General features: G+C 46.7%; 1 protein-coding gene across 1 annotated transcript in view; it reads right to left on the reverse strand.

Moving 5' to 3' along the window:
- Window positions 1–1,023: 1,023 nt before the first annotated feature.
- The window catches only part of ISPD (isoprenoid synthase domain containing), a 165,435-nt gene continuing 138,559 nt past the window's right edge, over window positions 1,024–27,899 (reverse strand). Inside the window, exon 10 of the mRNA XM_018557724.1 lies at window positions 1,024–1,207. Within this exon, the coding sequence (XP_018413226.1) occupies window positions 1,097–1,207 (111 nt within the window). The 3' untranslated portion in view covers window positions 1,024–1,096. The remainder of the gene's footprint in view (window positions 1,208–27,899) is intronic.

Below are 27,899 nucleotides of genomic sequence, written 5' to 3' on the forward strand. Positions count from 1 at the left end.
GAGTTATGCAAATATCAAAATGCCTTGATGGGCGGGTGTCAGTCTGGAGGAGTACAGACCACCTAGGAATGCCCACTCCTCCAGATTGACACCCTCCTCTTTCTGGAGGAGTGGGTGTTCCTAGGCAGGTTGTATTTGCATGCAGACCACTCTCAGTAGCACCCACATGTGATGCTGAGCCTCCGTGATTGAAAGAACTGAAATCCAATGAATGAAAGGGGCAGGGTAGGAACGGTCAGGCTGGGAGGAAAGATCTAGGTGATGCTGGACATCCTCCAGCCAGGAAATGAGGCGGGCTCTATGTGACTTCCTGCACCTTCTAATGGACATTGTGAGAAGCTTGCAGTGTGCAGTGACATCAGAGGAAGCCATTTCAGTCCAGGAAAGTAGCCGGAACAACTGTGCAAGACTGAAGGGAAGGCCGGAGGTCAGATATAAGAATGAAGGGGAGGCCGGAGGTCAGTTATAAGAATGAAGGGGAGGCCGGAGGTCAGATATAAGAATGAAGGGGAGGCCGGAGGTCAGATATAAGAATGAAGGGGAGGCCGGGGTTCAGTTTTAAATCTCTCCAACTCAGCGGCCATCTTGAACACCGCTCCTTACGTGACATGTGATGTTGAGACTCCATGATTGAAAGAACTGAAATCCAACGAATTAAAGGGCAGGACAGGGACAGTCAGGGGAGGAAGGAGCTAGATGATGCTGGATTTTCTTCATCCGGGAAATGAGGCGGAGCTCTATCTGACTTGCTGCAGCTTCTAATGCACATTGTGAGAAGCTCCCAGTGTGCAGTGACATCAGAGGAAGCCATTTCAGTCCAGGAGAGGAGCCGGTACTACTGTGCAAGAGTGAAGGGAAGGACGGAGTTTGGCTTTAAGGCTTTCTTGTTTACTATGAGCAACAGTTCCAATTTTCTTTCTCATGTTTCTAAGTCAGTGTTGTTACTCCATTATAATTACTGGTGAATGTAGATTCAGTATCAGTAGAGGAAGCAGCACGGCAGGTACCGAACTGTCATACCTACAGCCACTGCACTGAAAGTTTTGGCAGCGCACATTACCAGTTACAAAGCTTTTGTATACGTATTCCCTCAACATTACTTTCCTGCGACCAATATCTGCCCGGTGAGCACTGGGTTCCGGTCCTTGATCAGCCCCATGATGATTGCAGAGGCTTCCTCAACGTTTTCTTGAAGCCGAACTTCATCCTGGAAAACACAACAAGATAAAGTTGGAGGTTTGGAGTTTGATTCATCAGAGGTGTAGAGAAGTCATACTTCTCAGCTTCTAGGGGTACAAGACATTCACCATCAGGTCACATGGGTCGGTATGCACACAGAGTTAAAAGATAACCTGGAACTCTAATCTCAAGTGGAGCATCAGATACTTTTTTTTATTCTGGATAGAGTAGGGAAGGGTAAGGATTAGGGATGCACCAATACTGATTTTTCGGTATCGAGTACGGATATTTTTTGCCCCGGTATTTGCCGATATTGAGTACCGGTGCCGTGCGCCCCGATTATCAGGAAGTCGGCCCGGAGGATCATGACCCATCGCCTGGCTTCCTGATTGCCTGTGAAGCCGGTGTTCTAGCAAAAGAACACTGACTGCACTTGTCGGGGGTGCCTGGCTTCCTGACCATGTCATTACTTGCGTCCCGGCGACCAATCAGGAAGCCAGGACGCGAGTCATGATGTGCTGCCCAGCTGCCTGATTGGTTAGGAAGCCAGGCTGCTTACCAACAAGTGAAGCTGGCTTCCTAGCCAATCAGGAAGCCAGGCTGCATGTCATGACCTATCTCCCGGCTTCCTGATTGACTAGGAAGCCAGCTTCACTTGTTCCTAGGCAGCCTGGCAAATCAGGAAGCCAGGAGGCGGGTCATTACATGCCGCCCGGCTTCCTGATTGGTTTGGAAGCCAGGCTGCTTAGTAGACATGTGCGATTCGTTTCGTTCCGAATCGAAATTCGGACGAATTTTCGGACATTCGGATGTATCCGAATTCCGAATTACAGACATAACGAATGCAAACGCATCCGAATTTCCATTTCCGAAATTCGGTAGCGGTAGGTCGAACGTTCGTTTCGTTTTCGGTTCTTATTCGTTTCTTATTCGTTTCGTTCGTTGGAGCAAAGTGACATTAGAGAAAGAGAAAAATATATTTTCCCCCTCAAATGTCACTTTTGCTGCAAACGAACGAAACGAATAAGAAACGAATAAGAACAGAAAACGAAACGAACGTTCGACCTACCGCTACCGCATTTTGTCCGAATCAGACTTCCGAATCCGAATTGACTTTCACACCCGAATCCCGAAAAACTAAATAACACAAATCTGAATTTAAAACGAAACGAAACTAAACGATTTTTTTGGCAGTGCACATGTCTACTGCTTAGCAGAAAGTGAAGCCGCATTCTTATCCAATCAGGAAGCCTGGAGGCAAGTCATGACCCACCACCCGGCTTCCAGATTGGAAATTAAGCAAGCTCCATGCTCCCTCAGCACTGCCAGTCAGAGGGAGATCTCCCTCTGACTAGAAGTTTCGGTATGGGAGGTAAGTATCGGAGCATTTGGGTGAGTACAAGTACGGAGTACTCATACTAGTATTGGTGCATCCCTAGTAAGGACCCCTGTCAGGTTTTGGGCTTGTGCAGATGGGTGAGTGCGTTTTGATGCACTTTCCAAAGATTCCTTCCAAATACAAAAAGACGGATGAACAGCTTTTCCCATCGACTGTTTAGTATTATGACCTAAACAAAGTTTTGCCTAGGCCATACCACCTTCCTGAGCTCCAAGAAATATTGTTTGAATGTTCTGAACTCTGTTTTACTCGATAACCTTGTATGATTTTATAACCGTTGACCCTCGGTGCTCCACGGGGACCAGACCTTCTAGAGAGGTGACGTGCGTCTCAGGGCAAGGACTCTCTCAAAAAGCCAAATATTATTTTGTCCTTGGAGCGATGTCTGGCAGGGGCGGGGTGGTGGAGACATTCCCGGGTCTGTTCACACTCAGGAAGTCCTTCGATTTCAGGAACTTTTTTTTCCCCAGCTACAAAATGCTCTGATGAGACGCATGGCGCTGAATATTTGTAGTCATAATTAATCCAATGTGGCTTGTTAAAGGGAAAGTAGAAGTTTGTGGTAAAATTGTACGTTTTATTTACAATATTGAAAATGACTTTTTGTATTGAATATTGAGTCTATGGGGTCCATTTATAATGGTATTTCCCAGTGTACAGCCACTGACATGGCATTACAGCTGCTAGAAATCCTTCGCTCTTCAGCCCCTCTAGCGACTATAATGCTGTACGAATCGCATTTCTTCAGCTATACGCTGGGCGAAGCTTTAAAGGAGAACTATGGGGTTAGGGCTTTCCCCCATAGTTCTCCTTAGGGTTACGGGAGGACACAAAACAACGTCCTCCCGTTACCTTAAGCTCAGTATACCGCGAGCTACAGCTCGCGGTATACTGAGACGCCGCAGCCGGAGAGGATCCCAACATCAATGTCGAGATCCGCCCCAGCTGCGTGAGTGACAGCTGGCTCTGTTTATCTAGAGGCAGAGCCAGCTGTACCCGCCCCCTCCCCCATCCGTTCCGCCAGTCAGCGCTGGCGGATCGGAGCGGGGAGGGGGAAATCCAGCCCCTCCCCTGTCATGGCAGAGAGCCGTGACAGGATCGAGAGGTGAGCGAACGCCGGTATGTGTTCGCTCACCTCCCGATCTACTGAGCCGACCTGTGACAGTCTCATTGTCACAGGTCGGCTAGAACTATGAGGTGAGTGGAAATCACTCATCTCATAGTTCTCCTTTAATAAATCAGTCCTTATATATCAGCATAAACAAAAATAAATACAAGTAACCAATATCAGAACAGCAGTTAAAGGAAAACTTTGCCTCTTTCTATTATTTTTTTACCACTTATCTTGTTCGCCGGGTTATCCTAAAATTACATGTCCAGTAAATCCAGCGCTTTCTTGTTTCAATCTGCTGACCCTCCGCCACACACCAGGTCCCACACCACCATCTCCAAACGTACTTTATCTGGGGGCTGGCTGTCTCCACCATGTTTTTGCAGTCGGCCCCGATGATGCATATGCACCGCGGTTGGCGGCATGAACCAGCAAGAGACAAGCGGTTCCTTGGTGATGTGCAGCCTGAAGCCTCCTGCCATACTCCTACTAGCATACCGATGTCACGCATCCCAGGGGGCTTCATGATGCTGCATGGGCAATGGGCCATAATTCTCGCCCAGGCAAGGATTCCCGAAGTGCTGGGAGGGGTCCCAAAGGGAAAAATGCGCAATTCTGAGAGAAATGGGTGGTAGGAGGGCAATGAGGTAAAGTGGGTAGGGAGGGTGAAGGTTCACTTTAAAGCCCAATTAAACTTTCCCTTTAAATTATCTAAAGGCATATGGGGGGCATGAAAGCTAAAGGTGCAAACGTAAGATCTTGTGTGTAACTTTTGAAGTTGCGTATATACATCTTAGGTAGATTTTTTGGGGGTCTACAAGGGTTCAGCAAGTTGAGCTGTTCCCGGAAGTGTCTATGAGGTTAGATCTGACTTTACAAGGGGATGAACCCTTTTACATCTTGGCTTAAAAGGTTATTAAACCCTCATTTGTTTTTGAATATAAATACGGCTAACAAGTAGTATATATATATGCAAAACGATTAAAAAAAAAAAACTTTCTTAAAGGGTTAATACTTACCTGTGTCTCCGCCGCGCGCTCCCATCCTAACATCTAAAAATTTCTCGGGTGGCCGCAAAGGATCTTGGGGCGGGCGCATGCGCAGTTCAGATGTTCGGCCGGGAGACGAGGAGAGACACAAGGTAAGTCTATGGAGCAGCGCGCACCCGCACAGACACCGTGGGACATGAGCGAAGAGGAGGACAGAGGAGTCAGCGCTGGATCGGAGGCGCGTACCAGCGCTGGAGGGACAGCTGAAAACTACAGGAAAGAAGAAGAAGATCGGTCACTCAGCCTCATTATCTGAGCCGACCTGTGACAATGAAACTGTCACAGGTCGGCTCAGTAGATCGGGAAGTGAACGAACATATACCGTCGCTCGCTCACTTCTCAAACTATCGCTGCAGAGACCCGTGCAGAGAGCCGTGACTGTCACTCACGGCTCCCTGCAGGGATTTCCCCCTCCCCTGTCCGATCCTCCAGCACTGACTGGCGGAACAGACGGGGGAGGGGGCGGGCACAGCGTGCTCTGCCTATGGATAGCAATGTCAGGATCCGTCCCGGCTGCGGCGTCTCAGTATATACTGAGCTTTGGGTGACGGGAGGAGGTTAGTATATGTCCTCCCGTGACCCTTAGGAGAACTATGGGGAAAAGCACTGACCCCATAGTTCTCCCTTATTGTCACATTAAGGTTTCTGATGGGTAGCGCTGGAGAGAGCTTAGTTCAGTAGTAGAAAAGCCTGCTGCAGACAAGTTCCCTTGCTCGCTGTGTAGAAGTAGTGGTCTCTCTGCAGAGGTCCAACACCCCCTTGCTGCTCAGAGAAAGCCAGACCTGCAGCTCGGTGAGAAGCAAAGTCCATGCCTCCAACTGGCGATCTCTAGCTCTGACTTCAGCAGGGCTGTCGAACCACTGCAGAGAGACCACCGCTTCCACACCAACAGCAAGGATTCTTCTCTGCAGCACGTTGGCAGGGAACGGGCTGTTCTACTCAGGTTGTGGCTACTTTTTTTGCACACCTTTTGTTTAACGCCCCTGGAATGCATTAGGCTGATTTAGTGTTTGGGAGAGCAGAGAGGGTAGTTTGGGGAAAGGGAGTTTTATGGAAGCAGAGCAATATAGGAATTATTTATAATCCATTCCTAAATTCCGTGTCCTGTTCGTAGTGGAAACAAATTGTGTTTTCCTTTCAATAAGACCCGAGCCGCGCTCGTGTAACCGCTCGAGTTGAATTTATAGAATCCAGAGATGTAAACTTGTATGAGCGTCTGCCAGAGGAAAGATTATAAACAGCTCCGCGCAATAAATAGTTTGCACGTTGACTCACTCGGCTGTGTGAAGAGTTTACACTCGCGCAGAACAGGGCGAGGAAACAGAATGCCATTGTGATTCTAACGCTCAGCCGTCACCAATTAGCCTGTCTTACACGACCACCCACGAACCGACACAAGCAATTCCGCAGAAGCGACGGACGCGGCCTTCTAATCGCGCCAGGCGTACGGATTATGCGGGCTAACTCGTTCGCCGTCCGTAAGGACCTTTTACTAAAATAAACTGACCTTGAAAATACAACTCGTGTCAAACTTTGGACGCCGGTGCGGATCGGCGTGAAGATTGCCGTTATGACACGCTAAATACACAGTGTCACAGTCTGAACCAATTACGGGGCGTGGACGGGGGTGGTATGTTAATTGAGTTTGTTTGGTTTTTTTCCCCTTTCCTTCGAACACTGAAATAATATTTGCTGGAATAAGTGAATGCGCTGTTACATTTTCAAGATGTTCCCGAAGAGAAAAACGATCTTAACAAAAGACATTCATTCCCGAATCACTAAACACGGGATCTGGCCTGTACTACGTGAGGCTTGGAGTGTCTCAAGATATTACACCCAATGGTCCCGTTATTAGATACACATGGGGCAGGGGTAGCCAAACTCTGTCCCTTCAGCTGTGGCAAGACTACAAATCCCATTAGATACTGCAAGACATTGACAGCCACAAGCATGACTCCAAGAAGCAGATGCATGATGGGATTTGAAGTTTTGCTGCAGCTGTAGGGCAGGAGTTTGCCTCCCCCTGGCATAGGGGCTGATTTATAAACTGGGATATCCTATGCTCCTCGGCTCCATCTAGTGGCCAAGCAGCACTGAGACTCTCTTCGCTGTGCGAATGGTTTACAAATCAGCCCCTTAGCTTGCACCTTAGGTGCACATGGTCAGCGACAGTACTTGGGTTGGCTATTGCATTGAAAGGATGCCCTGTTATTATTATATATTACAAGGGGAACATTAGGCTTAACCCCTTCCCACCTTCTAAATTATAAACTTGGATTTCCTATGCTCCTCGGCTCCATCTAGTGGCCAAGCAGCACTGTGAATTTCTTTGCTGTGCGAATGGTTTACAAATCAGCTCCTTAGCTTGCAGCTTAGATGCACATGGTCAGCGACAGTATTTGGGTTGGCTATTGCATTGAAAGGATGCCCTGTTATTATTATACATTATAAGGGTAACATTAGGCTTAACCTCCTCCCACCTGCTATCTGCATATTAACACCCTTAACACAATGCACAGTGTGAACATGTTAATAAATGCCCTTGAGATCCAGGATACTTTGCGCGGTTGGTGGCTCTCAATCTCAGCTCTCACTGATAGCTTCGGCCCCACCAGTGCCTACAATTTAAAGGACAGAAAATTGGCAACCCTCAGACCAGCAGTGACCAGTGCCTGACTAGGAGTCCCAGTCTTCCAATTCTCCACACAGGCTCTTTCACAGAAAATCAGTATTGCACTCTGTTATGCATGCCCATGTGACGGAACTGGGGCCTGACAACTGGCTGACCAGGCACCAAGCGTAGTATTGAGCAATGGCAGGGTAGAGTGTATTGGTTCCATTACTTGGACCTATTGGGATTGTTATAGAGACACCAGTTGATACTGAATGAGTGAGAGGGAGAGGGGGCAGTAAGTATAGACAAAATACAACTATACAGAGAGAGGGAAGGGGAGTGCTTTTTAAAGGTGGTGTGGCCAGATTAAAGTTGGTGATAAGATAAATCATGCACTGACTTGTCATTGTGCCCCTCGCTCCTGCTTCCCCGCCAAAGTAAAGCTTTCCTTACATTGGTGGTCAAAGAGGAACCCAGTAACATCCCTTCCTCCTTTTGTGGTCAATGGGAAGCCCCAGCAATATCCCCTCTTACACCAGTGCTCAGTGGGGAGCCCCAGTAAGTTCCCTTCTTACATTGGTGGTCAGAGGGGAGCCCCAGTAACTTCCCCTCTTACATTGGTGGTCAGTGGGGGGCCCCTGTAACATCATTTTATACATTAGAGGTCAGCGGGGAGCCCCAGTAACTTCCCCTCTTACATTGGAGGTCAGTGGGAAGACCCAGTAACTTCCCATTTCACATTGGTGGCCAGGGGGAAGCCCCAGTAACTTCCCCTTTTATGCTGATGCTCAGTGGATCATCATGTCGCTCCAGTTCCACCATTATGTCCACCGATTGCCATCATTATGTTCCTCTAGTGGCACCATCATGTCCCCATTAGGAAGTGCTTTCCTTCTTCCTTTTGACATCACATACAAGTGCCTGGGATGGACACAAGAGGAGGAATGCGGTGACCAGTGCGGCCGAACAGGTACCTATGTCTTATCACCTCTTTCCGTCTCTGCATATGGGGGGGAATGCTCTTCTGATGGAGGGCTGGCACAGCGGTGATGCCATCTACCTGTCACATGGCTGTGATCTTTGGGTAAATCACTGATGGATCTATTGCCAAGCCCTGCCCTAAAGTTTCTGTTTTAGATACTGCACACTTGTAAAGTTATTGACACGTCCAGGACGATACTCTATCATTCTCTGAATGATAAAAATCAATCGTCAAACTAGCGCGGGGGTCGTTGACGACAAGATTATTAAACCTTTATATCCTTTAATTTAAAAAAAGGGTAATTCTCATACCACACTTCAATCTGTGCCGTGCACTGTAGACCGTATCTCTCGTCATGCGTGGTCTGCATTAGGTCTGTATGTGGTTTAGCATCAGAAGAAGTTCTGATGACATGTGTTTTCTGTTAACCCCTCACAATCTGGGCCCGTTTAACTGCTCGGCATGAATTGACTCCTTTTCTCTCTGAACCAGTTCTGTGTCAGTGGCAGTCATCATAATATGTCAGACTCCTTCATATCTCGCAGAAGATAAAACGGTGTGAACAAGCCACATGGAAAATATCCCTTCAGGGTGCTAATTTGCATGAAGTAAGGCTGACACGTAAGGAGCGGTGTGCAAGATGGCCGCTGAGTTAGAGAGATTTAAAGCTGAACTCCGGCCTTCCCTTCAGTCTTGCACAGTAGTACCGGCTCCTCTCCTGGACTGAAATGGCTTCCTCTGATGTCACTGCACAATGTGAGCTTCTCACAATGTGCATTAGAAGCTGCAGCAAGTCAGTCCCTGTCCTGCCCTTTAATTAATTGGATTTCAGTTCTTTTAACCATGGAGTCTCAACATCACATTTGGGTGTTACATAGGGCGGTCTGCAAGCAAATACACCCTGCCTAGGACCACCCACTCCTCCAGACTGACATCCACCCATCAATGATATTTTGATATTTGCATAACTCCTCCCAAAAGCCAGCCCACTGTTTGTATCATGACATCATAATAATATCGCACTAATTGGACTCTTTGTGGTCATTGGACAATTAATCAACACTGCTGGTATCTATATATAAGGGAGGGCATGAGCGTATGCTAAATTTGAAGGAAGGATCACTTTTTTTATGTGTTTTAACTAGGGATGCACAGTTACTTTTCGAGTACCAGTGGCGATACTTGGCATTTTCATGAGAACTCCCAGGGTTGCAGCGGTTGCAGCTGGGACCGGGCTCTGGCGCTCCACCACTGTCCTGAAATAGGGTTGCCACCTGTCCAGGATTCACCCGGACAGTTCGGGTTTTGAATTCTGTGTCCGGGTTTCATGGCAGCAGAAACCCGGACACAAGATGTCAGGCAGACAGGGGCAACCAAAATTAAGATAGTGGCTACTGGCCCCACACTGAAAATAGTCTCAACTGTGATATTTACATATGAAGGGGCGGCGCTATTCACATATGAAAAAGCCGCAACTCATTCTTCCAAGAAAATTTCCGTGTGTTGCTAGAGTGTTCGGGTTTCGATGGAAGAAAAAGTGGCAACCCTATCCTGAAATCATTAGTCTGTATTGTTTTAGAAAAACCGTCACATGACAGTAAACAAAAATGTATCAGTACTCGGCAAGTACCAGTACTTGTACTCACGAAACTGGTATCTGTGCATCCCTTATATTTATAAAAACAAAATCGTACATTAATACAGAGATGTACAAATCCCAGGAGCTCCGTGTGCTCCTTACACATGACAGCGGCCTCCTAATTTTTAAATTTTTCTCTAGTGTAGTCTTGGAGCTCAAAAGTATCGGTACTTGTATTCGTACTTGTACCGAGTACTGTACTTGGTATCTGTGGAACCCTAGTTTTAACTATGTAAACAATTTTTTTAATTCTGTACCAATAAAGATGTCGTTTTAATACCGTTTTGTATTGACCATCAGCGGTGTTCTTGATACCTAAAAAGCTCTCACATATGTTTTAATATGATATACTTCTTAAGGCATTTATGGGGTACTGTACCGAATGCTTTAGCAGAATCCAGAAAACCGGTTCTCTTTAAAATGCAATTCCACCCTAAACGTTTCTTTTTTGTTTTGGGACAGAGTGAGAAATAGGTAATTCAAGCCACAAGGAACCAGGAAAAGAACCTATTTCAAAAGATATGCAAAACAGTAAAGCCCCTTTAATCCCGTAATATGCTCCTCAGATGTTTGCCCTCGTATATTTATTCCCCTTTAACTGTTTGCAGCCATTTGCTGGAACACCTCTCCACCATTACATCTTTAGAGAAATAATCTGCCGCAGGTTTTGTCGCGCACCAATAACATCGGTCCCATGTGGATACAATTTCCAGAACTATTTATCATAATTTCATCTTCCTCGCAAATTTTTGGCCTGCGACTCTCCTCTGAACTTTGACGCACTTTACAGATCAAACGGACTTCAGGCTTTCATCATCCCAGCAACCCAAATTTAAGACTAATATCGAAATGTTAGAAAGGTATTTTATATGACTGAACTGTATTGGTATGTAGCATAATACTGGGCCGTGTCGCTGCACGGGGTGGATTGTACCCTAAAAATAAATTTGATTATTATATACAAATAAGGTATATTTTTTCCAACAAAAAAAAACCCAAAGGATAACAATTTTAAAAATATATATATATCTGTTTATCACACTTTATTAGGAGGAATTAAAAGTATTGTGACAGGACAGTGCCGTGTCACTATGGTGATTGGCGTGTTTGGCGCCCAGGACTCTCGGCCAGAGGGACTGAGAGGGTCCAAAAAACATATACAGGGCTATTCACAAAAGGGTGAAGAGTTTGGAGAAGGCAGGAGAAGGGAACAATCTAGGACAACATAGCTTTGGAATAAAATAGATTTGGAAAAATTCTCCAATAAAGCTCACTTTCCAGTTCAGCTATGTTGTCCTAGATTGTCCACTTCTCCGGCCTTCTCCAAACTCTTCACCCTTTTGTGAATAACCCTGATAGTGTTAGAGGGAAGGAGCTGAGTTTCCAGTTCTTTCCGGGTTTTCCGAACTACACTGAGTGGCCAGATTATTATGACCACCCCATCAGTACTTTGTTGGGCCGCCTCGTGACTCCACGAGATGTTGAAAGGTGATGCAAGGAATCTGACACGGCACTGTTGCCCTTCTGTTGTCTTGTACCAGTCTTGCCACTCTCTGTTCTGCCCTAACATTGACTAGTCGCTGACGGCCACAATTCGCACGTTCAGACCCAGATTTTCGGCTGACAGTCCGGTCTTTAAACACTTTAACAACCGCTGCTCTTGAACATTTAACGCATTCTGCTGTTTTGCTGATACTCGCTCCATGGCTCCGAGCGCCAACAATCATCCCACGTTCAAAGGCTGTTAAATCGCGTTGTTTCCCCGTATCTTCAGAAACAAATCACTTCTACTGTCGTGGTAACCAACCTGCTTCCCTATTTATAATGGTCTGGCCCTCTAGCGACTTCAGCGCAAAATTATAGCTAATTTGCCTACAAACGTCAGGTGGTCATAATAATCTGGCCACTCAGTGTATAACTGGGATCTGGGTCTCTGGAGATTTCTTAAGGTGCCCATACACCTGCCAATTATCGTACGATAATCGGCAGGTGAATGGGCATCACCTGTAAGGTCGTATGATTTTCGGCGGGTTGGTAGCATGCTCGGAAGACGAAAGCTGCACGGGCCTGTGTGCGCACGCGCAGCATTGTAGTCATCGACAAGCCCGCCCCTCAGCGAGGAGGGCTTGCGATGATCGCAAGTACGATCTACCTTTCCAAGATGGGCAGATCGTGCAAAATGTTAATGACCTTACAACCATCGCACAACGAAAGTCTCGTGCGATGGTTGTAAAGTGTGTGGCCACCTTAAGAGTCTTGGGCGGGATGAAATCTCCAGTCCTGGGGCCAGGTGCAGCCAGTTGCCAGGCCAGACTGTCCAGGTGGCTGATAACAGCCCTATTAAGAGGGAGTGGACAGCGAGGAAGAGGCAGTCAGTGGTGCAGGAGTACATGCAAAGCATGGGAGACTGTGCGTATGTGACGCACGAGACACTGAGCTGGAATCTGGCTGGAGAGGCCGAGAGGGCCTGTGGCACAGGCGGTGTGTGGGCGAGGCCAGGAGGGTCTGTGGCACACAAGGTGTGTTTAGAAAGGTCGGGAAGACCGTCGTCACACAGGGAAGTGTGAAGCTGCTCGGTGTCTGACCATGAGCAGGCTGAGGCTCTAACCCTGAGGTGGGACATGATACCGGTGCTGAGCCAAATCTTGGATGTTGCTGGAAGATACAGACGGAAAGAAACTTCAGAGGGTCTAGTCAGGATCCAGACCGTCAAGTTGGGTTTGTGTGTGCGCTCCTCTGGTTCGGAACAAGGGGGGGGTTGGGTATGTGACAGTATACTTAAAGGAGTTGTAAAGTCTCAGCATGTCCTATCCTGTTATAACTTCAGCATTGTAATAGGAATACATAGTAGAGATGTTTCTGATACAATCAAAGCTTACTGGAAAAAATCCCTTTTATGTAGTGAGCGCTGCCTTCCGCCTGCCCATCACTTCCAACAACTTCCTGAATTCCCAGTGTGCTTTGCGTCTCTTTCCCTGCTACATGATGTGATGCAATTTCCATTTCTCAAGACTAAGTAACCCATAATGCATTTCTTCCGCGCAAGCAATGATGATGTTACATTGCTCAGATGTTGAGTTGTAGTTCAGAAGGCAGGCTCTGTGAGAGTGGTGAGACATGGAGCAGCAGAAAGCGCCATACCGTGCCAATTGTTGCATCATCAAAAACCACCCACCGCTGGAATGATCGGAAGAGGACCCGGTGAGTCATGTGACAGGTCTGAAGACATCTGAAAGAGGTAAATATATAACTTTCCAGAGTGAACCCCAATGCAAATCTTCAGAACCTTGCTTCCAAAATCATCAGTTCTGGGTCCTCTTTGTCCTGTGCATGTGTTTCATGGCCCCAATTATTCTTATGGAAAATCACACACATGGCAGCCTCCAGCGGCAGAGTACGGCTCTCAGCTTAGGAAGGAATTGTGTCATGGTGAGAATGATAAAGAGGAACCAGTGGGGACACTTTCAGAAGCAAGGCCGTGTGGATCCAGGCAGGGCCACACAGTGAAGATTTCTGGATCCAAGGCAAAAGTAAGTATTTCTCCAGCAGGAATGCAATTAATGGGGTGGAAGTGAAACTTGTACCTAAATGTGTGTGATTAGAACTGTAAGAAGCTACCCTGTGCCAGCAGTACAGAGGAGAATCGGACCACTGCTCTCACATCTGAGCACAGCCATCCGACTTGCCCTCTGCACAGTGCTCCAATCCACCAGGCAGCATTAACGGTTGGAAGGCTGGCAGGCTGGCAAGTCACTGGGGAGAAGAGGGAAGCTAAGCTGCTACAATAAGTCTGAAAGTACTTTTTGCTGTAAACTTTTAGGATGAATTACTCTACAGTACCAGCAGCAACAGAGGCCAGGTGTTTGGGTTTTTTTTAAAACACTGTACTGTTCTCTTTACAAATGGGCTTCTTTCTCTGTACACCACTGCACATGCACAGCCTGCCAGGTCTATAGTTCAACAAAACTTATTTGATCACCATTGCATAGCTGAAAAAGTGATCACATGATTGGCTCCCGATTGTTAGTAGAGACCGTAGTAGGGAGCTATCAGTGATAACACGGTCTCATCGTTGTCCACCCCTGGCTGTGAAAAGTAACACTGATTAACATTATATCTGTAAAAAATGAGTCAAGGCAACTGGACTCGCTGTATTTTTTTAAAGACATTTCACTGGACATCCGACCAACTTTCTCAATTCAGAATGACTTGTACAAAAATTCTCTGGGAATAAATATGGTGAATGTCGCTCCAATCCACATAATCTGTTAGTGGCAACCAGGTGTTGATTGCATTTGCATGATTGGAGCTAGGAGGTGTTATTAACCTGCTCAGAGAGAGGTGTTAAAACGGCATTGTGTGTGGCAGACTGCTTAAGCAAATATAAAAATAACGTAGATACACGGAATACTGGACATCCATTCAAAATTTTAAATGAGACCATGAAGAATATACTGTACACTGCCTGGCCAAAAAAAAAGTCACCACCTGGATTTAGCTAAGCAAATAGGTCAGATCTTTCCATTGCATAACAGGTCTAGGTTCAGCAACGTTGTGTCCTCAAATAAAGAGGTCAGCTGCCTACCTGAATATACTGAATGACCAGATTGTTCCATAAATGGATTTTTTCTTCCCTGATGGCACATTGGACATATTCCAAGACAACAATGCCAGGATTCATCGGGCTCAGATTGTGAAAGAGTGGTTCAGGGGGCATGTGACATCATTGTCACACATGGATTGGCCACCACAGAGTCCAGACCCTAACCCCATTGAAAGTCTTTGGGATGTGCTGGAAAAGACTTTACGCAGAGGATCGACTCTCCCATCATCACTACAAGATCTTGGTGACAAAAACGAATGCAACTCTGGCTGGAAATAAATGTTGTGACATTGCATGAGCTCATTGAAATGAACGATGCCACGGCGAATGCGTGCCATGGTCAAAGCTAAAGGCGGCCCACTGAAATATTAGAGTGTGCGACTTATTTCTTGGCCCGGCATTGTAGCTTGTGTTGATATCACCAGTAAAAAAAAAGAAAAAGGTCTACCAATTCGTGCTAAAAACTTTATACGAATGTACAAGGCTTTAACGGAAAACTGCACTACGACTCGCCACACTCCAGACCACCCGCGACGTCTTAAACAACCTGTTTCAAGATTCTTTCGAATGGCCAAGCAAAATATATTCTTGGAAGAGAAACCCTTGGAAATAGCCAAAATCTCGATATATTTGTTTTTCCGCGGGTACGGACGCAAACGCGAGTTAATTAACGATGGCCCCCTTGTGAGTGCGGAAACTGGAGACTGGAGGAATGGCACGGGAAACCTAATGTATCCGTTCCCTCTTCACGCTCAGGATGGCTTCCTTGTGGTCAAGTAAGATTCGATTTTGCGAGCTGTACACTTCATTACTGGCAATTATGTACAGTATTATTTGGAAGGCTTCCTGTAGTTTTTTTTTTTTTTTTATTTAAATTTCAGTTCTTCAGGTGGAAGCAATTATAAAGAAAAAAACCTTCAGACCACCAAAAATGTATCCTCCATGACTATATGTGCACGGGCTGGCTCACGGAGAACTGTCTGCGTCAGTCAATTAGGCGGAATGTTACTGTAAGCAGAAAAGAATTGCTGTTTGCATAGTTTATTTTATCGCTGCCTGGGCAGTACGTAAGGTGATCCGCCGTAATGTGTTCAAGTCAACAAAACAAATGACTGCAGTCTGCCGGTACCACCTACATTAAAGGGGAACCAGTAGCCCTCTCAGTAACCTGTAGGCTACACACAGTGGCCAACGTACTGACTACTAAAACACAACCTTATCTTCTGGTCCTTTTCTCCCCAGCGTGGGGCTGTAGTCGTACTATGTATGCAAATGAGGCGGACTTTGAGAGAGTAAAGGTGCCCATACACCTTACAACCATCACAAGACCTTTGTCTTGCGATGGTTGTAAGCTAATTAAAAGCTCGTACGATCTGCCCATCTTGGACAGGCAGATCGTACTTGCGATGACTGCAATGAGGGGCGGGCTTCCGATGACTGCAAACGGGCAGTGACTGCGTACGAGCAGGCTACTAACCCGCAGAGAATCGTACGATTCTCGGCGGGTTTTCAAGCCTGCTTGTTCGACGGAAGACGTGCGACCGTACAGTACAAACGGTCGCACGCCTTCCATACACTTTGCGATTAGCGTACGATCGCGGGATTTCCCGCGATTCTCGTACGATAATCGTACAGTGTATGGGCACCTTTAGCCCCCTCACCTAATATAGGTGATTAACGAGTATCAGGTGTGCAGGCTACAAAGTTATATTGTTGCAGTGGCAGAAATTGGCCAATCTTGTAACGATCAAGCTATGCTTGGGCTGCAGATCGCATATAGCTAGAGTGTGTAGGAGACTTTGAGTTGCTGGGATTGCTCACCGTCGCCATCTATGGCAAATTACTGCCACTGCCACACTATCACTTTGTAGCCTGCACATCTGACACTTGTTCATCACCTATATAGGGAACTCTAAAGCTGGCCATACACCTATAGATTATCTGCAGATTTTCTATGGTCAGATGGAAAAAGTGCAACAGATTCTTCCATCTACGCTAAACTGTGTGGACGGAGGAATCTCCCACTGGGCCAAGCTTCAGCATCTTGCTAGTCAGCCCCGCTGGTTCTCAAAATACCTGAACAATCTGATTGTTCAGGTATTTTGAAAGGCAGCGGGGCTGACTAGAAAGATACTGAAGCTTCGCCTAGTGGGAGATTCCTCCATCCACACAGTTTAGCGTAGATGGAGGAATCTGTTGCACTTTTTCCATCTGACCATAGAAAATCTGCAGATAATCTATAGGTGTATATATAGCCAGCTTAACTTTTGCTGTCTGACTCCTGCTTGGGTATTTGCTTTTTGAAATCCGAACTCAGTATGTAATGTTAAGCTTCCTTAACCTACCTCGACCTCTTGCCTGTCAGACTACACTTCTACCTCTCGATTTGGTACTGTGCCTGGTTGTGTGTTAGTTGCCATCACTGCCAGATCCTCCGATAGTTGTGCCCCAGGCTGATAGGCATGTAACATCCATATCTCCCACAGCTCTGTTGTGCGCTTTGGAGGGAGTATAGCACTTCTGTGCAGTGGCGTCACAAGGGGGGTGCGGAGGGGGGGGGGGGGGGGGGCCGGCCCCGGGGGGAAACAAGGGGGGGGGGGATGCGGCCCGCACCCGGGTGATACCATTGGAGGGGCGACAACAAAATGACTGTCACCCCCTTTGAAAAGTCGGGCGTGCTGTCGTAGACCGAAAGCCTGACAGGAGAGAGGAGGGGACCCGTCGGCATACCATATCCTGCCAGGTGAACGCCTCCTCCTCTCTCTGCCGCCGTCCATCACCAAGATGGCCGCTGACAGGTATCAATAAGGTGACCGCGCATGTGTGGTGACGTCACGCACATGCGCAATGTCGTCACAGCAGGGTGTCACCCGGTATCCGCTCCGGGTGACACCCGGCCTCGGGAAGCCCCTGCTTCTGTGACACAGAGAAGGTCACGGACCATGAGAAGGTGGAGGTAAATGTGTTCAGCTTTAATGTCAGTAAGAACATTGCATTGGGAAACCAACTCTCCCACATGTTCACTTTAAAGTGTATGTAAACCCAAAATTGAAATGTCAAAGAATGACTATTTATGCTCCATTACCAATATTGAATATATTTTTTTTTTTTGAGGATTGCAATGTCTGTAACTGGTGATTCTGATAGTAGGGCCTTTCACTGCAAGAAGCACTGAAGGATGTATGTACAGCACCTCCAGGGCAGCCATTTGGGTTCAATCTTTCTGATGCATACAGGTACCCATGTAATATACTTTGGCCGAAGTAAACCGACAGCATCATTAAACTTTCCTCTTTAACAGCTACACATACTTGCCTTCCCTTGATACCCCTGCTACTCCATTGGGTCACCAGAAGCAAAAACAGGAAACCACATGTAGGGTCCAAGTTGGCGGAAGACTTTAAACCCACCCCCATGTGATAGCGCTGGGTGCCAGAGCAGCCAATAACCTAGCACCAGCACTGTCACATGAGAGGAAGGGGAGTTAGTCACATGCTTGCCCATACCCTGCAAATACTTGCCAATGACTGAACATAATAAACTCTGAATATTGTCAGGGTAATTCACAAAGGAGCCGAAGGATACAGCCGTAGCTTCGGCTGATCCTTCGGCTCTTTGGACGCTGGAGCCCTTTGGTTCAGTTGAACCGAAGGGCTGCTGTATGGGCTATTCACTATAGCTGGTACAGTTGCCGAAGGCGGCCGAGCGGCTCAGCCGAGCCGAAGGCATATGCTTCAGCTCGACTGAGCCAAAGTGACAGCCGAAGCGGGGTAAACGGCCGGCCGAAGGCAGCTGTACGAGCGGGCGCAGTTGGAATGACAGATCAGCGTCCCCAAATGACCTGGGGTCGCTGATCCATCATTAAACAATAACAACGTCACGGTCGGCTCCGCCCAGTTATTATTCATTGGCCGGGACCTGCTAGAAGACTCTAGCAGGTGCCAGCTAATAGGAAACAGTTGGGTGGAGCTAACCAACACTGCTATCTCCGCCCCAATTTTTTGGGGGTTTTTTAAATAATTTTTTTAGATTTAACATTTATTTACATTTAAAACAATATTTTTTTCAAATTTTTTTTTTTTTCCCCACTCTTTTCATTGAATTGCTAATCTGCTCGGAAACTCGGAGGTACCGAACAGAATAGCCGAGCCGAATGACGCTCGGCGGCATTCAGCTATTCACTTACTGCCTTTAGGCCCCTATTCACACAAAAACAGCGACTGAGCTGCCGAAGCTTCAGCTTAGCCGATCCAGATGTTGGATCGGCTGAGTCGAAGTCCTTTTGCACTTCGGTTCAGCCGAACATGCAAACGAAGGCAGCCAATGTAAAGGTGGACATACACTTTACAACCATCGCAAGACCTTAGTCTTGCAATGGTTGTAAAGTAATTAAAAAAACTTACGATCTGCCCATCTTGGATCTTGACCGCAATGCTGAACGGGCAGTGTGCGCGTGTGCACACCGTTCCGTTCGGCATTTGTCTCCCGAACATCATTCAAACCAGCCAAAAATCGTAAGATTTTCGGCTGGTTTTCTAGGGTGCTCCTTAAACAAAAGACGTGCGACCGTACAGTAGAAACGGTCGCACGTCTTCATTCACACTGCACGATTCTCGTACGATCCCGGGATTTCCCGCGATTCTCGTACGAGAATCGTGCAGTGTATGGGCACCTTAAGACTGATTTCACCTGATGAACAGCTGAAATCAGCCGTACAAGCCTGAAGTGAATAGACGAACAACATTCCGCTTACTTTACTTCGGCTGGGATACTCGGCTGCCTTCGGCAGCTTTGTGAACGACCCCCTAAGTCTGACATCTACGAATACATATTGGTAAAGAAAAAACCAGCTGCTTTCAGATACAGGTTACACAAGCTCGCGCCAGCGTTATAAACCACAAATCCTCTTAGTCATTTTAAGTATATTTGTAAGAAGAGAAAAGAAGAGGAAATGTTTCTGATTTGACTTTCAACATGTAAAATCTGGAAATCATTCTGAGCAGTCCGATGGCAGCTGTTTCTCAAATAATCTGACTGTAAATCCAAACAGAGCTCTTGAATCAATAGACACTTGTGCCACCTCTGAGCCGTCTCTCTTTCTCTGCGGTGGCTGCGTCTCTCGATCCGTGCGCTGGTCGGCGGCCAAGGGCCGGCCTGCGCTGACGAGGTATAAAGTGGCGTCTATATAAATCACGCAGGCAGCTCCTCTGATCTGCCCGGGAATGAGACTCTTTTTTTTTGCTTCATGTTCAAAACTCGAAAGCTCGATTGAGAAGCGTGACGTGAAACTACTTCTCCACTTTCTACGATGGGATGAAAGGAAATCCCGACGCTCCGCGTTCCCATTGTGAATTCTGTCAAAGTGCTTTTCTTACATAAATGGAAAACATTTTTTTTTTAAAGGAAAACTACACCTAAATATATTTTCTGCTATATTTTACCCTTCAGAAAAAGTAAAATTCTGTTTTAGTCCTAAGCAAGGGCAATTTATATACCTCGGGTTATAAAGTGTCTATTGAGGGAAAATGTTCTTTAACTTTAAAGTGCAACAGTGTCCACGCTCTGGAAATCAAATATTGACGTACTGTCTTGTATTATAAAGGGAATGTTCTGTAGAGACAAAGCGATCATTTTGCCACTTTATAGATCGCTGGTTCGGCCTCATCTTGGGTATGCAGTTCAGTTTTGGTCACCAATCCACAGAAAGGATGTCCTGGAGCTGGAGAGAGTCCAGAGAGGGCAAGTAAACTAATTAAGTGGCTGGAGGACCAAAGCTATAAGACAAGGTTACTAAATTTAGACTTGTTCATGATGGAAGTGAGGAGATTAAGAGGGGATATGATTTTAATGTACAAAATGTTTGGTGGTGATAGCAACATCGGCAATAAACTTTTTACTGTAAACTCCTTAACAAGGACTAGAGGCCACCACCTAAAACTGGTGGAGAAAAGATTTAACCACAAAGGGCGTAGGGGCTTCTTCTCAGTCAGAGTGGTTACATTTTGGAACTCTCTGCCACAAGTGGTATCAGCAGGGAGAATTGACTTATTCAAAAACTAATTAGATACCTTCCTCAGAGACCGTAACATACAGGAGGACAGGTACTCTTAAAACCAAAGACCACAAAGGGACTCGTATACACGCATGTACGCACCACAGACACACACATAAAGGTTGAACTCGATGGACATGTGTCTTTATTCAACCTCAAATACTATGTAACTATGTAACATATTCTTAACAAGCAGTAAAGGAGCTTTAAAACAAGTCCTCGCCGATCTCTGTAGCTGTGGGCATTGTGGAGCAATTCATCCTCCAAATTTAAAGCAGAAGCACTTTTACTTTCAACAGTTCAACATACCTATTCCCACTCATAGAAATGAGTCAGCAGCTCCGTTTCCCTTGCCCAAAGCAGTGACTCAAGAGCTCAGCTCACACTGCTTTACCTCCTAGCTGTGACTTGGTAGCCCAGCTTCCCCTTCCAGTAGAGAATCAGCAGCTCTGCTCATCCTCTTCCCACTCCCAGCAGTGACTTGGCACCTTAGCCCACCCTGCTGCCCCACCCAGCAAAGCCTCAGCAGCTCTGCTCACGCTGCTCCTCTTTCCAGCAGTGGCCCAGCATCTACGTTCTTCCCTCCCAGCAGTGACTTGGCAGCTCAGCCCACCCTGCTGCCCCTTCCAGATAAGGCCTCAGCGGCTCAGCTCACGCTGCTCCTCTTTCCAGCAGTGGCCCAGCATCTACGTTCTTCCCTCACAGCAGTGACTTGGCAGCTCAGCTCATCCTGCTGCCCCTCCCAGCAAAGCCTTAGCGGTTCAGCTCACACTGCTCCTCATTCCAGCAGTGGCCCAGCATCTCAGTTCTTTCTTCCCAGCAGTGACCTGGCAGCTCAGCTCATCCTGCTCTCCCTCCCAGAAGAGCCTCAGCGGCTCAGCTAACGCTGCTCCTCTTTCCAGCAGTGGCCCAGCATCTCAGTTCCTCCCTCCCAGCAGTGACTTAGCAGCTCAGCTTGCCATGCTCCTTCCTCCCAGCATGGTTTGGCCGCCTTCTAATCTCTAATGAAAAAAGCATGTGCACAGAAAGAGGGGAGAGCAGAGGGCTGAGACCCAACTTGAAAGACTTTACTACTTCTCTTGTGTGCTCAGTACCTGCAGCTACAGAGGTCAGGAGGGGGCTTGTTTTTAGACTAATTCTCAAATGTCTATGGCCTGTCCACAGGGAGTAGGGGGGCTAACAACAAAAAATGATGTAATAAAAGTATATAAACCCTAAATGTATTTTTCAGTATGTTTGGCAACAAGGCTGACAATGCAGCTGCCCATTAAGAAAGGGGCTTAGTGTTGTCAGTCTGAACCAGGAAGTGCTATTACCGGCAGCACCTCCAGGTAAGAAATTTTGCAACAAATGAACAATTAATTAAAAAAACAATTTCCAGAAAGCTGCACACTGAGAGGCGTGATATTTAAAATAGAAAAAAAAGAGAGATTTGGGGGTTTACAAATACTTTATTGCCAGTGACAGAGTGCATCATATATGTCATTTTTTTATTTTGCCCGTAATTCCATTATCACGCAGAAATAAGATTACAAAGAATCTTTACAAAGAAAAGTGGAAAACCTCTTGCATAACACACCAATAAGACCTCCTTTAGTGTCTGGGTAAACAGTAACCCATTGTCCTGTTGGTAGGTTTGGAAAATTGTTCAGCACCTTAGTGCCCCCCGGCACTGAACGAAGTTCCCTCGCAACAGCTTGAAAGGGAAAAATATTTTCCTTCATTGAGCACCGCCAATTGGCAGGGAATCAACTAATTGCATTTACCAATCTATAAAAGGACCATATTTTATGTGATAAACTTTTTTTTTTAAGTTGTTTTTTTCCTCCAACTTGTTAAATGTTTAATCTTCAACATCAGCAGCCCAAAAAAGGTTCATTTTTACACTCCTCTGACTTCAATGGAGCAGCAAGAAGCATGTGTGCAAAATAGGAAAATAACATTATACAAAATCTTAGAACATTTGTGCGGGGAATTCAGACCCAGTGGCGGAACTATCGCCATAGCGACCCAGGCGGCCACTATGGGGCCCCAGCCAGGATCAGGAACGAAGGGGTCCCCTTGATGCTGTGCAGGCCACCTGGGTCGCTATGGCATCGCAGGCTGCTGGCGGTCTCTGGTGGCTGTGAGGAGGAACGCACCACTGTCCAGATCACTGACAACCTGTCAGTGATCTGTGCAGCAGCGTGTTCCGCCTCACAGTCGCTGCTGAGTCAGTGGCAGCCAGCAGCTGCGGTGGAAGAGGCTGGGGCCCGGTAGCAGTGGAGGAGGAGGAGGCCAGTCGCGGTGGAGGAGGCGGGGCCCGGGCCGGTGGTGGAGGAGGCTGACAGCAGATCAGGGCTGACAGGTAAGAGGTGTGCAGGGGTGTGACCAGCCCACCTGAGACCCTGCAGAGCCCACCATAGAGAGGCTAGATAGGGTCACTTTTAGGTGGGCTGTGTGGGACCTTAGATGGGCTATGCGGGGTCTCAGGTGGGCTCCGTGGGGTCTATGGTATGTGCAGGGTCTCAAGTGGGCTTTGCAGGGTGTCAGGTGGGCTGTGCGAGGTCTATGGTCTGTGCGGGGTCTCAAGTGGGCTCTGCAGGGTGTCAAGTGGGCTGTGCGGGGTCTATGGTATACAACATTTTGCTATGGGGCCCTGTGATTTCTAGTTACGCTCCTGTTCAGACCCCTGACATTCAACGAGCCTGTCCACAAATCATGTATCATGGAAGTCAAGAGGATGAAAAAATTGCAGCAGGAACCGCCCCGCCGTATCTCATACACACGCATACACATGCAGAATCACATACATACACGCAATAGGTTGAATCTTTATTCAACCTCAAATACTATGTAACTATGTATCACCAAGAAGAAGAACCAAGAAAAAAGAAAGTGATAGAGAAAAGGCAGAAAGAACTAAGAGGAGGAAAAAGAAAAGAAAATAACCTGGCAGGCTAGGATCCACAATCGGACAGGAAGTGGCAATAACTATAAATAGGACCAAATACGCCCCAAAATACCCCAAATGCCACCATACTGGTGGGGGTAGGCCTATGTGGCGGTGAATGGTTGCTCAAGTGGACTACAACGGACTAGTAAACTCATCTCAGAATATTCTCTAATACAATACAATAGGGAATATAGCAAGAAGAGTGAAACAGTAACAAAATAAAATAACATGAACAAAGATAAAAAATTGAAAAAAAATTCCAACTTGGAGAAGACCAGACAGCCCCAGATATAAAGGAGGTGGAGCCATCAGAACTTCAAAACAAACAAAAAAGAAAAACAAGTGCAAAAAACAATCACGCAGAAACAAGACATCACCGACAACACTTCAGCCGAGTCCTTCAACTCTGAGCCAGCTACGGAAGAATGGAGACCGGCATGTCTTCTTCATTGCAGATTTGTATACTCAGCGCCTCCTGCATGTCTGCAGACACAACTGGGCATATGCAAGAATCTGAACATTTAGGGCTCATTCACATGGGCGTGCACATCCATACAGCGTACACTTAATGAATACAGAGCTGCATGAATTTGTGTCTTTTATATCTTCCCGGAGTTCAGCTTTAAGACTTAGGCTGGCTATTCACTGCTTAGGTTTTCGGAAGAACTTCTGTACAAAGATCTTTTTTTATTTTTTATTTTCTATTAGTTGATGGGGTCAAATTGACGATCGATTTTAACCGTAGTGAGGAGAAAAAACACGGTACAATTACAATACAATACCATACAAAAGGATTAGAAGGACCCTGTTGGTGAGAGCTTACAATCTACAAGGAGGGGCAAGTGATACAGAAGACAACAACTGTGAGGGATGAGCTGACTGATGGAGTTGAAGTTCAGTTTTTACGACGAGGAGGAATATTTCCCTGATTAGGTGCGTTTTAAAGGAAACCTAAAGACAGACAGGTTGTGGTACGGAGATCCAGAGGATGGAAGAGGCTCTGAAGAAGTCTTGGAGGTGAGCATGGGAGGAGGTAATGAGGGAGCTGAAGAGCAGGAGGTCTTGGGAGGAGCAAGGAAGATGAAGTTGGAGATGAGCCAGGGTAGCATTGTGGATGGCTTTGTATGTTCTTGTTAGTATTTTGCATTTTGTGCATTGTGCTATTGGAAGCCAGGGGAGGGATTGGCAGAGAGGGGTGGTGGCCACTGAGCGGTTGGTGGGGTAGATGGGTCTATCAGCAGCATTCATAATAGACTGAAGAGGGGATAGCTTGTGTAGTGATAGGCCAATGAGAAGGGAGTTGCAGTAGTCCAGGCGAGAGATGATGAGAGTTATTTAGTAGCTTTGTGGTGTCATTTGTTAAGAAGGGATGAAGTTTGGAAATGTTTGGAAATGTTACAATGGCAAGATTTGGTCAGTGATTGGATGGGTGTTAAGTCTAGGGGTAGAAGAATACACTGTAATACTTACCTTCCCCCACGCTCCCCTGGCAGGCAGTGCTCTCCCCTTCTCTTCAACACTCTGGGTTGTAGAAGGGCCTTTGCCATCTTCACATACAATCCAGGACCACCAGTCCTACATTGTACTTGATGACTTTGGAGTGTGACCACCAGCCAGAGGACTTCAGAGGAGTGGTCGTTCAACGTGGTGGATGCCTCCCGGAGAAAAGAATAATGTAAGTATTACAGCTCACTCCTCTACCCCCAAAATGAATGAGCAGTTAACCCTTACAGTGCAGGGGAGGCCCCAATGCAAGAATGTGTCGTACAAGAATCCCGGAGTTCAGCCTTAGCAGCAAAGCACTTGAATAAAGCTGTCCATACACTGTAATATTTTCTTCATTCAACCTGCAGGCTGAATGAGGAAAATATAACAGATTCCTCCATCAACGCTTATGACCGTTGATCAATCTCCCGCCATCTTTATCGTATTCTGACGGCAGATACCGGCCACTGTCAGAGGACCAAGCAGATCCAGCACCTCATTAGCTGCCGGCTCTGTTTCTTCAAAGATTTTCTAACCGGTTCCTTCAATTGTCAAGTTCATCAAGAAACGGACGAAATTTGCATTGTGTATGGCCACCTTAATGGGATAACACGGCCTCCTCAAACAAAATGGCGGCTTCCACAGTGCACAGGTGGAAATAAGATGAGTTTTTGTAACTGGCCAATGTAAGGCCCCCCCCCCACCAAACTGTTCCACCCTCTATTTACATTCCGGAGTCATTTCGAATGTCAATATCGTCAGGAACAATGTGAGGCTGAATCTAAATAAAATCTGGGAACACTTAGCTGACTTTCACCATTACAAATGTCACTCTGTCTGGGAACATGGACGGGCTCCGAATTTCGCCCATACCCTTCGCCGCGCACATCCCATCGCCGGCTACATGTGGGGGGAAAAAAATGCATAAACATTTTAAGAGAAAGTGCAAGGTGGCCGCCTCAGTTGATGGAAATGGTTGACAGATGGGTGAATGTCCGTAACGTGTTGCAGAATGTTTATATCGCTGAGATGACGTTTGTTGCGCTTGTGCAGAATGTATACATGGAAATTATAAGACCTGAATCTGGAGAGAAATACAAACTTCAAACCGATACACTGCAAGAGGGTCAGCAGACAACAATGAATGGCTCGGTCTACTCGAAATGGAGAGTTTGTTTAATTTGACAGCATCTGCGAGCTGAAAGTGATCCTAGAATCTGAAATGTTTCCCAGGTTAAGTGCAGAATGCGAAGTAATGTGTCAGTGTAACACTTCCAGGTATATATTGGCTTTCATAGAGATCACAGTACTCCCCCTGACAATGCCTTCATCTGCTTTTGTCTCCAGAAGGACAGCGCCATCTGTCCAGGGTCACCATCTACTTCCTGGACTGACATGCCAGCTCAGAGAGATCTGTAAAAAAAATAAGTCAAGGCAACTGGACTTGGTGTATTTATCTTGAAGACGTTTCACTGGTCATCCAACCAGCTTCCTCAATTCAGAATGACTTGTACAAAAAATTATCTGGGAAGAAATATGGTGAATGTTGCTCCAATCCGCCTAATGTTAGTCACAACCAGGTGTTGATCATATTTGCATAATTGGAGCTAGGAGGTGTTATTAAGCTGCCCAGAGAGAGGTGTTCAAATAGCATTGTATGTGGCAGACAATAGATGCCTCGAGACAGCTCAGAGATGACACAAATTCTGCAAATAATGGGCCTGTGCAGTTTTTGGCTGAGTTTACATGGCACAGGTCAGTTTGCCTGGCACAGATCAGCCCCTGCTGCAGTCTTGTGAGTTGATATGAAGTTCAACAGTGGGTTTAGGGTTGGGAGGGTTTTAGGTTGTTTTTTTTTTCTCTCATGTTTCTTTCTTTTTCCTTTTTGTTATGCTTTAGCTGAGACCCTTAAAGGAGAACTATGGGGTTAAGGCTTTTCCCCATAGTTCTCCTAAGGGTAACGAGAGGACACAAACTACCGTCCTCCCGTCACCCTAGGCTCAGTATACCGCAAGCTGTAGCTCGCGATATACTGAGACGCCGCAGCTGAAGCGGATCCCGACAATTGTACCGGGATTCGCCCAGCTGTGTGACTGACAGCTGGCTCTGCCTATCTAGAGGCAGAGCCAGCTGTACCGGCCCCCTCCCCCGTCCGTCCCACCAATCAGCGCTGGAGGATCAGAGCGGGGAGGGGAGAATCCAGCCCCTCCCCTGTCACGGCAGAGAGCTGTGGCAGGATCGAGAGGTGAGCGAACGCCGGTATGTGTTCTCTCACCACCCGATCTACTGAGCAAACCCGTGACAGTCTCATTGTCACAGGTTGGCTAGAACTATGAGGTGAGTGAAAAGCACCCCCCTCATAGATCTCCTTTAAAGGGAGGAATGCTTTTAATACTAGCAGACTATTATATGGTGGTCTCTTAACAATAATGTCTGTATGTTTATACTGTGTATATATTGGAAAAATAATAAATAAATATTCTACAAATATGCAGTCTGATCACTGGGGGGAGAGGAAACTGAGGAAATGCTTCCTACTGTCTGCAGCAGACTGATGACATCATATCAGCCCAGGCAAAGTCATGAATGGAGAATGAAGCTCAAGAACAGATTGTTAATGATAACAGTTAAAAAAATGATACCGTTGAGGCAGTTACATAGTATTTGAGGTTGAATAAAAACACAGATCCATCAAGTTTAACCTATAAGAGCTTGTGTGTGTGTGTGTCTAGGTGCCCAGGCAACTGCCGATTATCGTGCCCACCCCCCTCCCCAGTTCGTTCCTCCACCCAGCTCTGGAGGATCAGAGAGGGGAGGGGGGAATCCCTGCATGGAGCAGTGACTGACAGTC

Source organism: Nanorana parkeri, unplaced genomic scaffold (assembly GCF_000935625.1).
Source record: "Nanorana parkeri isolate BGI_ZX_2015 unplaced genomic scaffold, ASM93562v1 scaffold300, whole genome shotgun sequence".
NCBI classification, from domain to species: domain Eukaryota; kingdom Metazoa; phylum Chordata; class Amphibia; order Anura; family Dicroglossidae; genus Nanorana; species Nanorana parkeri.